Raw genomic sequence first — 16429 nt, 5'->3', positions numbered from 1 at the left:
CACCTCTGTGATGGGCACTGCTAGGATCCGCTCGACCAGCTGCTCTCCGAACACGCGTCTGACGAAATTCTCATCCCACCTCTGCTCCCCTCCGACGAAGAGGTCGCACACCAGCTTCCTGATCAAAGGAGAAAGCCTATTGAATGCATTTAAAGCAAACGGGACCGTACAGGGTGGGCCTACCTTACCGGTCACGATTCCATCGCCCACGAAGATCAACGATGCACGGACGGTCTCAGCTCGCGGTCCAAGGCATGAAGAGCATGAGCGAGTGAGCTCCACCTCTTCCTCTACCTTAGGCGGGCTTTAAATTCAGGTTCCGACTTAATCGACTGTCCTCTTCGATTGGCGAACGTCGAAGAAGAAGAATGCGGAGGGGACGGCCCGTGAGGGTTTCCTTTTTGGTTTTTCAATTTCTCCACCCCTGCAGTTCTCGAGCCACACATAGTCGACCATGGTGGGCTAACCCTGCAGTGAGCCTTGAGATAACTATATGTTCTTCAGAATTTTGACTGTTTTGCCATCCTCGATTTTCCATCTAGTCTCCATAATACCCTCGGGATACATGCATAGATCTTCGCCATATAAAAAATGCCTCCAGCGTGCATACCAGCCGGCAATACCGGGTCACCGTACTTTGCCCTCAATAGAGCGCCCACAATTCTACGATTTGCTGGCATTTCGCACGCCCGTAACTTGAGCTGGGGAGGATGACAAGTGTTCCTTTTTATATATATAAAGAAGTTGGCGTGATCTTTTTTTTTATTTGTTTAAGGACGCAAACTTTGTGGCTTTCTTTTTTATTTGTTCAAGGATGCCATCTTTTTCTTTTTTTATTTGTTCTTTTTTAGTGGCTTTGTCTTTTCTGGTATTTTTTTATATAAAATATGTTTTCAATTAATTTCATGTCGTGTCGGAAAACCTTTTCGGCAACTCCTGACTCTCTTGCTGCTACTTTTTTTTTTTTTTTGCTGAAATCTTGCTGCTACTTTAATAATGCATTGTCAGATCAAAGAAATGTTGGCCGCAATCACGGATGCCTGATTGAGGTCATCTCTAAAGATATTTAAAGAAAATTCACTCAAGCAATGAGAAGTTTTCCGGTAGATCAGTTTAAATCGATGCAAGAAAGCCTTCCCAAAAAACACACATGCAATACAAGAAAGGTTATTGATACGAGAAACAATGAAAATAATACAGTAGCACCCAACTGATATTTTTTTTTTCTAGCTACATTTTTGCATCAATAACTCATCTAAGTTATTGATGATCGAGTGGGTTAAATGCGACCATACATCAAATGCTCCATCCAAGTTAAAGCACACAGTGACCGAGTGGGTTAAATCGGAGCCCCCCACCAGAAACTTGGGCTAAAGCCAATTCTGATCGCTCTTCTCATCGGATTCAAGGTAATTCTGATCGGGCTTTGTGACCAGAGATGCCTCCTCGTGATCCTCTATTTGGTGAAGAATGGCCGGCTTGGGAGACCATTCAAATAGGACTAGTTGTTGATGCACAGTGATGTAAAGACATAATTTCTTTACTCCATACTTCGTGCGTTATAGGTTGCTCTCTAGCTTCATGTGCATCGATACGTCATCAAGCTAGCACCGCATCGGATCATCAAATGCTTTGATAATTCTACAGTACTCATAATTTTTTTAAGCTTATTTTGTTAATTTGAAAGCATTCAACTAGTGAGAGATTACATCACTTGTGTATTGTAAGAAAAAAATTCTAACTATCCAAATCATCCATATAATTTTTATTAAGAGAAAAACACTCTCACGGTAATACCTAGTGTTGTTGGGGATCAGCCTAGCTAAGATGCCGATCTGACTAAGCTGCTGGAGAGCTCAGATGATTATCTTCTTGTCACGCCCCCATCCCGAGATCACGAGCCGGGGGTCGCGCCAACCGCCGCACACCCGTAGGAAACTCTCCTCACGAGCATGCAAGGCATCTTAACCAAATATCTTAATATATAAAATAATTCAACTAAATAAATGCAATCTTATTCCATTGACTAACTCAAGTCATAAAGTCTCACAATTCTAAATACGCAGCAGAATAATAAATTTTCAACATGCAGAAATCTAGTTCTTAAAATAACAAAAGTCCAGCAATCATAATAAATATCCAAGATAACAAATCAACTTAAATAACCCTAATCTAAAATAACTTGTGCCACAATCCTTCTAGTCTCTCTCCTATTTTGTAACCCCAATAGACTAGTTCTCGGAATCTGTAAAACAACAAGAAATTATATAATGAGCTAAACAACCCAGTAAGTAATGAACACTCTAGCTAGATAAATCAAGCAATAATATGTAGAAAATAAATATATATGCAGTTCCAAGGTACAAGTCAAATATTTCTTAAAATCTTAAGATTCATTTCAATGTTCAATTCATCTTGTCGATCCTGGGCTATGACCACATGTTCCCTGTGGTAGGGTCATCAACACCGACTAATCTTCTTGCGGTGAGTCCTTCAGGACAGTCAATTGCCAACGTATCTGCCCCAATTGGTGGGGTCCTCAACATAGCCAGGTCGAAGTTCAATTAGTTCTCCATTTCAAATTTCAGTCATGAAAACATGCAGTGTCAAAACCAAATCTCGTTCATATCTTAATTTCTTTCAATTTATCAGATTCAACTCAACAGCCAGGAACTATGACTACATGTTCCCTGTGGCAGGGTCATATCACCGACTATTCTTCTTGCGGTACCAATGTATTAGCCCCCATTGGCAGGATCCTCAACATAGCCCGACTGCAGGTCTGAATCCATTTCAAGTCATTATTTTTTTCTTACATTATATTCAGTGTTCCAAGTCGAAAGGCACAATGTTAGAACAATTAAATACAATTCAAATCAGAAGCAAATACGTTCAATCAGAGTCATACAATATTCTAAAAATATACATAAAATCTATGCATCAAATTCGAAATCATGAATAATTTGATTTGTAAAACATATATATAGTTTGCCGATAAATCTAGGAAATAGGTTACATCACTTACCTTGCAAACGCGATCCACAGCAAATCCAATTAATTCCGCAAATCCCTCGCAGAACCTAATATTCAAAAACCATATGTTCTTTTAAAATTCATCACAATATATATATAAAACCTAAATTTTAACATTCTCCCAGGGCCGACCCTGCCGAAGTGTCTAGCACCCCGGGTTCGGGTTCGGATCCGGGTTCATACCCGTAAACCACCCTCCTTTTATTTTTTTTCTTTCTTTTCTTTTCTTTTCTTTTTCTTTTCTTTTTCTTCTTTCTTCTTTTCTCTTTATTCTTTCTTCTTTTCTCTCCCGACTCCCTTCTTCTCCTTCGGTGAAACAGGGGACCCCATGACCCCCTGTCGCCGCCCCCTCTTCTCTCCTCTCGATCGAACCCAAGGCGGCCGCGGTGGCCGACCTTGGCAGCGGCAGGAGGTGGTGGAGCAAGCCCGGCCACCCCCGGTGACTGGCGGTGGCGAACATGCCGATGGCTAGGGCAAGCCGTTTTGGACCCAAATCCGGCGATCGGCCGGCCCCAACCCACAACACATCATGGCCAAGCATCAGAAGAGGAGAAGAAGAAAGCGAGGGACTCTTACCTCAGCCCCGACGAAGACCGGCGCCTCCCCCTCTTCGACGGCAATGAAGAGGAAGAAGACCCCCCGTACGAACCCAATAGCCCTCTCTCTCCCTCTCACTTTCGGCGGCAACGCGAAGAGGACCCTCCCCCTTTGCGGCGGCTCTCCTTCGGTGGGCTCAAAGGAGAAGGAGAAGGAGAAGGAAGCCTTAAAACAGGGCTCTTCCTTCTTCTTCGGGATGGAAAGAATCCATCCCGTTGCTGCCTCACGTGCAACGTGTTGAGACTGGGCCGGTCAAGTGGACCGGGCCCAGTTCCAGGGTCTCACACTTCTCATATCGTAAAAGTTGGTTGAAGATTGTGGTATGTTTCTGAGGTAGTAATATGGTGACTGTATTGCGCAAGTGGCAATAGCTTCAATGCTGGTTGTACCCGAGATGGTGTTGGGTGGAGGAGACTATGCTCGGACCTTCATTCCGATATCAGATTTGACTCAAAATAGCAAAGATAGAGAAGTCTTTTTGTTGGAGAGTATCCGACGGCGGATCCTCCGATGCCCAAGTCAAACGAAGTCTCAAGGAGCAGTGGAGATGTTGTGAGGGCGGTAGAATGATAGTACGAGGGCATAAAAAAGCTCGAGAGTACTTATTTGAACGAACTTTTGTGGATGGTTTATGTAGGCAAGGGTCAGCACCTGTCACTAAGGTATTCAGACGTGTGGATCGAATGTTTTTAGCAGTCAATCATATATTCCAAAGGTCACACACGGGTTTTTAATCCGCACATTACGTTTCGCACATCTTGCTCGTTCGTCATGCGGTTATAGAAATAGTTTGCGATCATGGTCAAGACATTGTCAGCTGAAAGAGTGTTTAAAATTTAAAGAACTCTTCGTGCGCTTTTAGGGGCAGCCATATGGCAACTTTTAATTGCTTAGTTGGAAGTTTTGGGCCGAGTTCTAATTGATCGATCTGTTATGCTGGCTTTAATGAATTCCACGATATAAGAACACCTATGTATAAATTTTTGTTTTTAAGACAGACCATCCAGAATCTCTCCCAATTCATCCATATAACTGAATATTATATACATCGACAATGTTCCCTATCATCCATAATTTTTTTTTAAGACAGATCATCCAGAATCTCTCTCAATGCATCTGAATATTATATACATCGACAATGCTCCCTATCATCCGTCCTCACTATATTCTTTAACTACCTAACTAATGCCTTCAGTCCTAATTCCTAAACCCATTTGACCGCACACCATATCTTCCAGCGCACGCGTCGCGTTTACCCCTTCAAATCTTGGAGAACTCGAGCAATAGCTGAACCCAACCCAAACTATACCCACCACCAAACCAAACCCCAAAACCAACCATCTCACAAACCCCATGGACCCCACTTCCTTCTAGGCCCCCCACCCACCCTCCAGCCCCAAAAATCATTGAATATGCACCACGTGGCCATCAGCAACCGTGATTGGTTGGATGCGTAGCAATATTGGTGTGCAGGGCAGTCGATAATTTTTTTTCTCAATCTTTTGCCATCTTGTTACTTTTATCGCTTATTTTTGCGAGTCTCATGCATCTCGAAGCACCGCTACATCAACAAACTTTTGTGACAAGGTGGCGTGCACCACCATACGGTGCACACGCAATGCAGGGAATAATTTCTCTACGCTGATGGGGTACAGCGAACGGTAACCCGAGTGCGACAGACAAGCAACAAAATCACATAATTCCTTCCCCCACCCACCAGACCACGTGAACTAAATAACCCATGGTTTTTATCTTCGGTCGCTTGTGCGAGTCCGCATAAAATTCCTTTGTAGAATAATAGTAATTCATAAGTAACAGCTCTCTCCGTGGGGCTGTTAGTTTCTCTGTCTTCTCTGCTCTCTTCCGTGGTGCGATCGGCAAAGCCCCTGCTCCGTCGCAGCAGCAGCACCAGAGAGTTCGCGACCCAACGCGGGAGAGAGATCTCCCCGTGGCATCTATCGCCGCTCTGATCCCATCCCCCGCCCCGCGATCCGATCTCTTATATTAGAAGCTGGAGTCCGTCCAAGAAACGCCGCAGCCCTTGAAGCCGTCGCCGAGCAACGGGCAGATCCGGTACCGGTCGCCGTCCGCCACCGAGCTGATCCCGGCCCTCGGCGACGCCGACGCGAAGATGAAGCAGCGGGCCGCCGCGCTCCGGCAGGAGCCCCTAGCCGACAAGATCCACCGCTACCGCGGCGCCATCCTCGTTGTCTCCATCCCCCTCCTTCTCGTCTCCTTCGTTTTCTTCCTCATGCCCCGCTCCCCCGCTACCCCCCTCCTCTCCGCCGGCCGCAAGACCGTCCCCGGCGGCGGCGGCGCTGCGGCGGACGCGGGATCCAAGAGCTACGCGGTCATCTTCGATGCCGGGAGTTCCGGGAGTAGGGTTCATGTCTACTGCTTCGATGAGAAGTTAGATCTGCTTCACATCGGGGAGGAGATCGAGCTCTTCATACAGGTATAGATCGAGTAAGGTTGCGTCTACTTCTAGTTGAGTTCTTTATTTGAGGTTGGAATTCGAGTAATGTGTGTGAAGTTTATCATCTTTTTATCACTTCTGCGATGAATTTTGCTACTCCTTATTTTTAAGAAACGTCTTAAAAAGGTTAAATAGTGTGTAGAATACTTCGTCACCATGTGAAAAGATTTATAGATGTGACTGAATTTCTTTCAATTATTTTATCACTGAGGTTAGAATTTGGGTAAAAGGACCAAATTGGTGAAAGTTGACAGGGTCAGTTTACTTAACAGAAAAATGTGATGATAAACAGATCTTCTTTTTGATGACTCATGCATCACAATTGCCATTCTTTGGAGTGTGATTTTTCATGGGATGTTTGTGGTATCATGAGTGATCACAGGTCTAGCAGCAAGATCTGTTTTATATGCATCATGGAAACCAAATTTTGTAGCTGTTATAGCTTAGTAAACTCGTTGGAAAAAACGTGCCGAAACTCCATATCACACACCTCTTGGTGAAGTTTAAGAATAGGGACATTATAAACTTTGGTCAGAAATACAGCCCAATAAAATCTCAGAAGATAAAGACTTGTAATGCTTCTTTTCATGTGTCGTGCTTTCTAGCGAGCAATTTAAATGTGTAGGTCAGGAAGTTTTTCAAAGATCTTGTTATTTGGTGTCAAACTTTTTGTCCTTTATGTGCAGATAAAACCAGGCTTGAGCGCCTTTGCTAAAGATCCACAGGAAGCTGCAAATTCACTAATTCCTCTTCTGGATAAAGCTGAAAGTGTAGTTCCTGCTGACTTGCGAGAGAAAACACCTGTCAGAGTTGGGGTAAATAATAGTTTCTGGAACAATAGGATCACATGGTGTTTGTAGTTGTAAAGTTGCATGTTTGTTGTCATCAAAAGTCATTCATACGTTGATGCTTATCCAGGCGACTGCAGGGCTGAGAGCTTTGGGAGCTGAAACATCTGAAAAAATTTTGCAAGCGGTAATAACCTTTCTATATTCATCAGAAAAAGGGTTATGCTTATTTTAAAGCTGGAAAGACCAATTATTTCTTATGTTTCATTTTTTTATGTTCAGTTGCTTTAAATGAATTTCTAATTCCATAATTATAGCTTTATCCTTGCAAGGAACAGTCTGACTCTTGCTTTGGTACGGCACATACAGAATATCCCGTTATTTGCTTTGATCTGAACCTGCAATTTTACAGGTTAGGGATCTTCTTAAAGGCAAGAGCTCACTTAAATTCCAGGACGATTGGGTGTCTGTTCTTGATGGAGCTCAAGAAGGCGCTTTTCAGTGGGTATGCTATCCAAACTTATTTAATGATCGGCATTTCAGTTTGGAAATACTATTTAGTTCCTTGTAATATTGTGATTATTCTCGATATTGAAGCAAACTATTATTTATCTAGTAGAAAGCATTAGTTATAAAAAGGAAGCAGAGTGATTTAGATGATAGGCTTCATAAGTCTTAGAATTCTTATGCTGAACATTGCTGTTGTCAATTCATATGTGCAACTTCCTAATAATACTTCAGGAAACCTGAATTAGTTGGCCTGTTTCTCCTTTGTTCTTGTGGTGATGCCTTTCTTTATTTCACCAAATCTAATGAGATGTACATAACTCACCATTTAAAATCGATATCACAAATGGCCTAGTCAATCATCAGTTTGACTATGTCTAATTCGACTAGCTAGCTTGCATCAGATTCAAAAACAGAACTTTAGATCAAGTGAGAAAGCATCACATGAATGCTCCAGCCTTTTGCCTCAAGACCATGATGTACAAAACAACCTTTACTCGCTTGGTCCTTTCTTCCCGCAGAACAACAGCAACCTCATCTAACTTATCCCATGAAGCTGGGGCTTGATGAGAATAACTCTACACATGGAAGCTGTGCAAGAGAATTGAGTATCATATTACAATCGGCTGTTTGTTTTGATGCTGCTGACTGAGATTTTGCCAATGTATACTTTTGCGATGTAGGAGGGGCTACCTAAAGAGGGGAGGGGGAGCAAGGATAGAACACAAGCCTTTTGGAAAAGGACAAGTGATCTCTTAGCCAAACTGATCTCAAAGACAAAGTGAAATTCATGTTTCTTTATGCTACTTGTCTTGATGTCACTATATTATGCATCCTTTTGAAATCCTATTTCGATAAACCAGCCAAATATTGAAGCATGTGATAGCTGGAGTCTTCAATGACAGCCTTTTGCTTTTTTCTTGTATTTCGATTTGCACCTTCTTATTCATCTTCCATTATCCTTAGAGAAAAATCAAACTTATAGTTAAGCAGCAACCGTGAGATCTCCTTAAATAAAGAAATATAAACATTTTTCAGTTTTTCTTGTTATATTGTGTATGCTATTAGGTAATAAGGCTTGCATTGTACTCCCTTTTTTTGTTTTGAAAATACTTGAATACTTGTGGTTAGCCTTTTTGAGATAATTTTATTGTCCTACAAGGGTATGGAGAAATAATATCCTGGTTTTGCAAATATTTATTGCTTTTGTTGTTTATGTCAATGCTTGACCTTTCTATTCAATATTGTTCCTTTACTAGATTTCTAAGAAAATCCTTTATGTAGGTTACTATAAATTATCTGTTAGGGAATTTGGGAAAGACATACTCAGACACTGTTGGAGTGGTTGATTTGGGAGGAGGGTCTGTTCAAATGGCTTATGCTATCTCTGAAGAGGATGCTGCAAAAGCCCCAAAAGTTACAGATGGAGAGGACACGTATGTGAAGCAGTTGTTTCTTAAAGGAACCAAATATTACCTATATGTTCACAGGTTTGACAATTCCCTTGATCAACTGTTAGAGCTCTTGCTTTCTAATGTCTGTTTCATCCAAGACTTTCTCTTTAAAGTTAAAAAGGTATAGAACTTAATGATCATCAATCTGATTTTGGAATTTGTGCATTCAAATTCTAGACATTTCTACAGTCAATGACTTGATAAGTGACACCAACATTTCTAATGTTCTAAAATATAATCTTAACTGAGTTCTTTCCCTTTTAGTTACTTGCATTATGGTCTATTGGCTGGTCGAGCAGAGATTTTGAAGGCTGGAGACGATTACAGTACTTGCATTTTGAATGGTTATCGCGGTATGTTTTCCATTATGCTTCCTAAGCCTTCCTGATTGCAATGAAAAGAGTTTTTTGAATGGAAATTTATGTTTATGTTGGTATTTAATTTTATTTAATCTTTTTTAATGATTCTATATTTAATTATCAATTATTATATTTTAGCTATGAAATAATAGCTAATTGTTTTGGACAGTTTACCTTACTCGACCCGGTATGCACCCTAACCTAAATATTTTAGGTTGAGTCTAGGTCATACTTGACCCTGACCTAACTCGAATGACCCATTGAGTCTAGAATCTTTTTCATGGGCCTAACCCGACCTGAGCCAATCTATCAATGGGTTGGGTTGGGGTCCAAAATCAAGTCCCAAACATGTAACGGGTCATATTGGGTCAAGCATGCCACGGTCAGACCCAACCCATTTGCAGCCCGAAATTACTATTTAATGCAGGAAAGTTAAAATTTCCCTAGGAGTATGGAATTTTCAAATTAGGTATCGCTCATGCAAATTTTGTGTGCTGTCTTTTGTTATATTTTCTTCATCCTTTTAAATTAGCACATCACCTAAAACAGACAAGAGTTTGTAAGAGTTTAACATGTGCAATGGATTGATTGCACAAGAACCGACCATCAAAAGTTTAGAAGGCTACTATACCTAATTTTTCTTTTTTTGTATCCCTAGAGGTACTTTTGTCTTACTGTATCTTGAGAAACAGAAGTAATGCTCCTCTGTTAGCATTATAAAAGGTGACAAATTCACTGCTTATGCAAAATGATATATTTTGCATATTTTAATCTAGAGCAATGACAAATCTGGTAAAATGGATGCTTTAGGGCCCTTTTTGCATTGGCAATATGGTTTTTGCCTAAAGGCTTCATAATGAAATTTGGTAATCAGTCAGCATACCATGCAATTCTCTTACTGTAATCCCGGAGCATTTCATATGTTGTTATATCATGATCCTTAAGCTGCTTGCGGGTTTCTATTGAGACGACACAACTTTAAAATGTAGTCACAAGTTTGGCACTTGGCAATGAAAAAGCTGAAGTATAATATGCATTCCAAAAAAGGAGGCAGAATTTTCCCAGAAGTTTGAAAATTACTTGAATAAATAAAAATCAGAAAAATATAATAATTGAAAAATATAAATTAATAACATGTTTACATATTTATTCATGTGAAACAAGCGTTAGTGATATAAGAACAGCAAAAAGTAATTAAAAGATCATCGCCAACAAAACATTAGATTATTAATGGTTAAGTCATTAAGACTTTTTAAATCAATTATAAAAAATCCATGTGTATATTCTAAAATTTGCGAACACATCATGAATGTATGAATAATTCTTGATTTATTCATTCTTGCGGAATAACTCGGAGCACCATCTGTCCAATAATCAAAATCTAGAACAATTCAAGAAGTTTCAACGTTGTTAATTCTTTTGCTACTGTGCTCTAGAAGATTAGTATATAATACAGATAAAGGATCAAAATTTTATGCTTTTAGAATCTGTTAAATAAATTTGGGAGTAGATCTTTGGTTATCACTTTTGCATGCTAGTCCATTTGAATGTTTTTCACCTCCAAAAGGCTAAAATTTGCTGGAACCATGGTAAACCAATAAAGATATCTGGTACTTTAAGCTGCTAGAGTGGAACGTCATGATGGCAGCTTTAGAAGATCTTGCTTAATTTCATTTTCTTTGCTTATTCTGATTACGGGAAATGAATTCATGCTGTCTTATTGTTTGATATATCATTGGAATCTTCCTTCCAATTCTCACTTATAGCTTTTTCTTTTTCCTCTCTTTAAAAGGGAAATACAAATATGGGGACGAGGTATACAAAGCATTAGCTGCACATTCTGGAGCTAGCCTTTCTAAGTGCAGGAGTGATGCTATTAAAGCTCTCAAAGTTGATGGACGAGTATGTACACACATGAAGTGTACATTTGGTGGTGTATGGAATGGTGGAGGTGGAGCTGGGCAGAAAAATCTATTTGTGGCATCCTTTTTCTTTGATAGGGCTGCTGAGGTGATACATGACTACAGTCTCTTTCACACATAGGCATCTACACTACAGTCAAACATTTTTTATGCTGTTTTTTGAGCTCTTACCTTCTACTTTGTAGTACTAATTATGTGTCATTCTCTATATAGGCTGGTTTTATAGATCCCAAGGTGCCAGTAGCAAAGGTTAGACCTTCAGATTTTGAGGAGGCTGCGAAGCGTGCTTGCAAGTTGAATGTTGACGATGCCAAGACTACCTATTCTCACGTTTCTGTGGAGAACCTTCCCTTTTTGTGCATGGATCTTGTTTACCAATACACCTTACTCGTGGATGGGTTTGGTATGTCAATCAAAATGAACTTGCTTCCATCTGTAGAATTTCTCCTAGTTCTGTAAATATGGTCCTGATCCCCATATTTGTATTCTGACAGCGCTGGATCCACATCAAGAGATCACACTGGTGAAGCAGGTGCCGTATGGGGATGCCTTCGTCGAGGCAGCATGGCCGCTGGGTAGTGCGATTGAAGCTGCATCAGCAGTGTAAAGGCAATCTTACGGGAAATAGCCTTTGCAATGGTTTCAGATATTGGTGGTTCTGTGGCTCTGATTTTGCTGGCAAACAATAATGAGAAAGCTCTGCCAATATTGTCTTTCCTGCTGCTTTAGGATTCCAGTTACGCTGCAGTTAAGGAGAGATGGCTGTCGCAATTTTGCATTATAATTGATTGGTTTTCCATTTGTAACTGAGAAAGATGCATTTTGACACACATATTCTTTGCTGATAGAGTTCTTCCTATTCTTATGCAGCCCTTAAATGACATTTGATGATTATTTGTGAACATTGTTACAATTACATAATTATCAAAATTGATATTGGTTCATATGGTTTTTGCCAACTATCTGTCAAATTCCAATTGAACTCTTGCCTGGCATGATTCTGTGAGATTATTAGGGAGAATGTAAACATTCAGTGGGGCATTAAAACTGAAGGCTCAATCTCTATAATCATCAGTCAATGCTAACATAAATGGGCAAGCAGTTTCTATGCAAGAATTTGAGCAACCCCGATCCCAGATTTTTGGGTCATAAGCCGTTAGTCATTTGCCAGCTCTAATAATTCTCACTTGGGAAGACTTTGTAAAGGAAGAAAATCTATTATAGGAGCGGAAAACAACTTCCTGCTTAAAATGCTTGAATCACATCCCTTCATTTAGCAATTAAATGCTTGAAGTTATTTCTAGGTGATGCATCCCTGAGAATTCAGACATGAATAATTATAGTGCCTTCTTGACACAAAAAAAAAGTCTTCATGCTTGAAATGCCTTGAAATCCCAAAAAGATATGAAATCCTATAGAGCTAACGGATCCAATGCTCACCTTTATTTTTCCCGAAGCCATACCTCTCGAAAACCTAGATGCTACACTTCTTTTTGGTAGAAGCATATGCTACACTAGACATTAACAAAAGGTGTAAAGGAGAAACATAATTTCGACCGACTTTTTTACTTATATCACCACCATTTCATGAAATTAACTAAATGATACAGAAGGTGGGAGAAGAGGAGCTCCCGCATAGAACAGCACTCTCAAATGAGGGTACGAAACTCAGACCTGAAAAACAGAGAACAAAACTCACCCTCAGAACTTCCCCCTGGAACCAAAACAGGGAAGAAGTGGTACGCTCAAATATAGAGATAGGAGTAACAACATTACAAAATAAACCAAAGAGAAACAAGGGGAAGAAAAAGTCCAAGAAGCTGAGACCAAATCCAAGGCCACGAACAATAGGTTAACTGCCGGATGCACTCCCATTGGAGTGTGCCAACTGCCTGAACCATGCACCGAGACCTGCTACTGGAGAGCAACTAGATATCAGAAAACCTGTGGTTAGTGCAAAAATGACTATGGTCCTCAAGGCCCTAGCGAATGGAGAATTTCCTTACCTCGTAGGTCGTTAAAGGCCAGCAAATAGAACATTGAAAAAATTGCCAGGAGCATGTTCTAGTGGTAAATTATAATGCATCTTCATAACATTGTCACAAAATTTTTTCTCTTTCAAAGTAAGTCTTCAAATGCCATAGCTGAAGACCAGCAACTCCCAAGCAAACAATAAGGGATAACAGGCTCAACAAACCCATTCCTGAGGTTATGCTTTGATTTAATCTCTGTGTTTCTGCCTCCCTTAAACCAAATGAGAACAATGGGATAGTAACTTTGTTTTTAGTTGTATAATATCATACACAGCATTGAGAGGTATATTTACCTCTGACGCAAATATATCATCTCTTCATGTATCGAGTCGATAATTAACTCCAACTTCTTCAACTCCAGCTCCATCACCTGGGTGCAAGCAATTGGATTAAGAATTTTTAACACAACTTATAGAACAAGGTGCTCTGTCCACACGATAACCATAAAACATAGATAAATATGGGAGACAACATAATCATAAATCAAAAATAACAAGCCTTATTACCATTGAGTTTAGCTTTATGATTGCTTCTTCATTAAACATATTCAGAAGGTATTCCAACCTCAATCAGTGAAACATTTATGAACATTAGAATAAATTTTAAAATAACTATTATTGAAATTTAACTACCAAAGGCACCCTACCACTGAGCTAGCTAATGATGAAAATGAATTTAGACACTAAAATAAAACAACATCTCGTCCGCTAGCAACCAGCAGGGGAACTGTTAGACTGACTTGACATATTTTCCACAGTCCATACATGCAACACAGTGATTTATGGATTGCTTGTAACCAGATGGACATAATCTTGAATAGCTTCCCAGAAGTGGGACTGATGTACAGCATTATAAATTCTCCTGACAAAAATAGGACTTTAGCTTGAAGAATTTGCACCAAGAGGAACAAAGAAAACCCATGCATCGTCTTGTATAAAGAATCTAGCAGAACAAATAAATACCTTTAAACAATATCCTTTATTTAAAAATTCAAAGACTACATACTGTTTCTAAGTCCACTCATAAATAGCAATCTAGCAAGATTCCCTACGGTTTTTTCTAGAAGATTAGTAACAAAACCCGACAAATTTGAATGATAAATAGATGCTTTCTTTCCAATTTCTTTAGAATGAGTATTATTGCTTATTTCTCAAGATCATTCAACCAGATAACCTCATGACGAGGACAGATTGTGGTGTTCTTACTTGACTTTGACTTTGGTAACGTGCTACTCAGTTTATAGTGTGTGATGTATACACAAGTACATCACATAATTCACTATACGATGAGTAATTGTGGTGTAGTACAAAAAGAACCAAGTCACAAAGCAATTTTCAATATAAAAAATTACACCTCTATTCTAAAATATTTGATTTTCGCAACTATATATTCACTCCTTTTGAATTCTTTTAAATTCTAAAATATATATTAAATTCTGATCTTTTCCTCTTCCTAGTTATTTCCCATGTTTGCCTTATGTATGATCATCAACATAAGAAATTGCTTACATAAATTCCCTGCAAAAGAAAGTAAATTGTGACAATGATCACAAACTTGAAGCTTAACCCAAAGCCTCACAAAGATTAGCTATAAATCGAGAATGAATGTGCATGGCATCACAAATTCACAACCAATCCCTTGCATTATATTAATTCACTCGCTGTTGCCGTAATGACTCATCCCTTTAGTTTAGAATTGAATCATCGTCTACTAGGCATTTCAGTCCCCATGAATCCGAGGATGAATTCAGAGCAAGGAAGAGTAAATTTCCTAAGGTCTTCTTTTCCAAGTCAATTGACACATAAAAATTAAATCTTTTTACGCAAAGATTAAATGCTTGTTTGCAGTATAAACAAATGTTCCCCTATGAGAGAGATTTAAAGTGGAATCCATGTCCATCCTTTTCCTAGCTACAAGTCAAGGAAAAACGTATACAGCATTACAGATCACAGCTGTTTTTTTTCCTTGAATTACAGAAATAAATCACGAGCAAACCAGAGTAATTCCTGTAGAACGGAACAAGATCATTTCCGAACAAATTCACTCGTAAAAATCAAATAATGTTAGCTAGAAACCAGATAATTATTAGCAATATAGAAGAATTTGTGCTCAAGAAACAGATTTTGGGACGGAATACGTACATCGATCTTCTCCTTCTTCGCGACAGAGGTCCAGACCTTGGCGAAGACCCCAGTTTTCCACTCGAAATCCAGCGAGACGGCGGCATCGAGCCGGAATTTTGGAGACCAGAAGCAGGCGGTGTACCGCCCCGCGATCCCCGCCTCGAAGGCGAACTGCCCCGACTCCACGCTCTCCGAGTGGTGGACGATCTCTCCATTGGGAGCACTCACCTGCGACCCTCTCCATTTCTCGATCAGAAAGAAATCAACAAAAATTAGTAAAAAAAAAAAAAAAGTGATAAGGGATTACGCTGGCGGAGATCTTGTGGGCGGAGGGGGGGTCATCAGCCACGCGGAATTGGGCGACGGAGAGGGCGCCGGCGGCGAGGTCCTCGGTGAGGCATTTGATGCGGCCGGAGGGGATGTGGAAGACGAGGGCGAGGGGAGTCGCAGGGAGGAGAGAGAAATTTAGTAGTATTAGGAGGAATGGAGGAAGGAATTGGATCGAGTCCATTTCTCCTTCTCGACCGAGGATTGGACCCGGGACTACTCCGACGAGTCTCGGACAGGGAGACCATGGAGTTGTTAAGAGTCGGTGACACTACCAACCGTCGGTTACGATTGCATCATTTTGCGTGATTTATGAGGGAGGGACCAATTTGGTGCGAGTTACGTTTTCTAAACCGCGTTAATTATGCTCATGCGCATGAGCATGGCTCCTCGTAGGTTATGTAAGAACTAGTTGATAAGCCATCATATTGGCAATTTGGCAAGCATGGTACGAGTGATTACTGTGTTGTATAAATAGATTGGCATCTCGTGTTGTTGCAACCTGTGTATAAATTGTTGGGCAAAATAAGATAATGCACTAGCTTAGAAAGTCTGAGCACAACTTTTACGGATTAAGAAAATGTTCATGTTTTATATGATTAATATGGATAAAACTCAGTTGCTATCTCATTCGCTGTCTTATAATACACTTTTCTTTTTGATGTAACTCATGACAACCTAAAAAATTCCCCGCCCACTCACCACGGTCGACTCGTCCGCTCGGTGCTTCAAGTAAACCACTCATCCACGTTTTGCAGGATTGCAAGATTCATCCCCGTTCTTTAAGCTTGCAAAATCTTCAAAAGGTAG

General features: G+C 40.2%; 2 protein-coding genes across 3 annotated transcripts; one reads left to right on the top strand and one right to left on the bottom strand.

Moving 5' to 3' along the window:
- Positions 1–5461: 5461 nt before the first annotated feature.
- On the top strand, positions 5462–12080 carry LOC103702194 (probable apyrase 2). The gene is made up of 9 exons (XM_008784527.4): positions 5462–6085; positions 6793–6921; positions 7025–7081; positions 7307–7399; positions 8686–8891; positions 9120–9208; positions 11007–11224; positions 11350–11539; positions 11631–12080. Exons 1-9 carry the CDS (start codon positions 5762–5764, stop codon positions 11741–11743), a joined length of 1419 nt encoding a protein of 472 aa, XP_008782749.1. The 5' UTR covers positions 5462–5761; the 3' UTR covers positions 11744–12080.
- A 590-nt stretch (positions 12081–12670) lies between these two features.
- On the bottom strand, positions 12671–15883 carry LOC108511123 (transmembrane emp24 domain-containing protein p24delta9-like). 2 transcript variants are annotated; one of them, XM_039124437.1, is made up of 5 exons: positions 15600–15883; positions 15311–15520; positions 13463–13539; positions 13143–13380; positions 12671–13064 (listed from the first exon to the last, which is right to left on the bottom strand). In XM_039124437.1, the coding sequence occupies exons 1-4, from the start codon at positions 15801–15803 to the stop codon at positions 13236–13238; spliced, it is 636 nt and encodes a 211-aa protein (XP_038980365.1). In that variant the 5' UTR covers positions 15804–15883; the 3' UTR covers positions 12671–13064; positions 13143–13235. The 2 variants fall into 2 exon arrangements, with proteins under 2 accessions (XP_038980365.1, XP_038980364.1); XM_039124436.1 differs by having other exon boundaries at positions 12671–13053.
- Positions 15884–16429: the final 546 nt, after the last annotated feature.

Source organism: Phoenix dactylifera, chromosome 3, assembly GCF_009389715.1.
Source record: "Phoenix dactylifera cultivar Barhee BC4 chromosome 3, palm_55x_up_171113_PBpolish2nd_filt_p, whole genome shotgun sequence".
NCBI classification, from domain to species: domain Eukaryota; kingdom Viridiplantae; phylum Streptophyta; class Magnoliopsida; order Arecales; family Arecaceae; genus Phoenix; species Phoenix dactylifera.
Note: the sequence above shows the minus strand (reverse complement) of the source record. Positions and strands in the feature narration are given on the sequence as shown.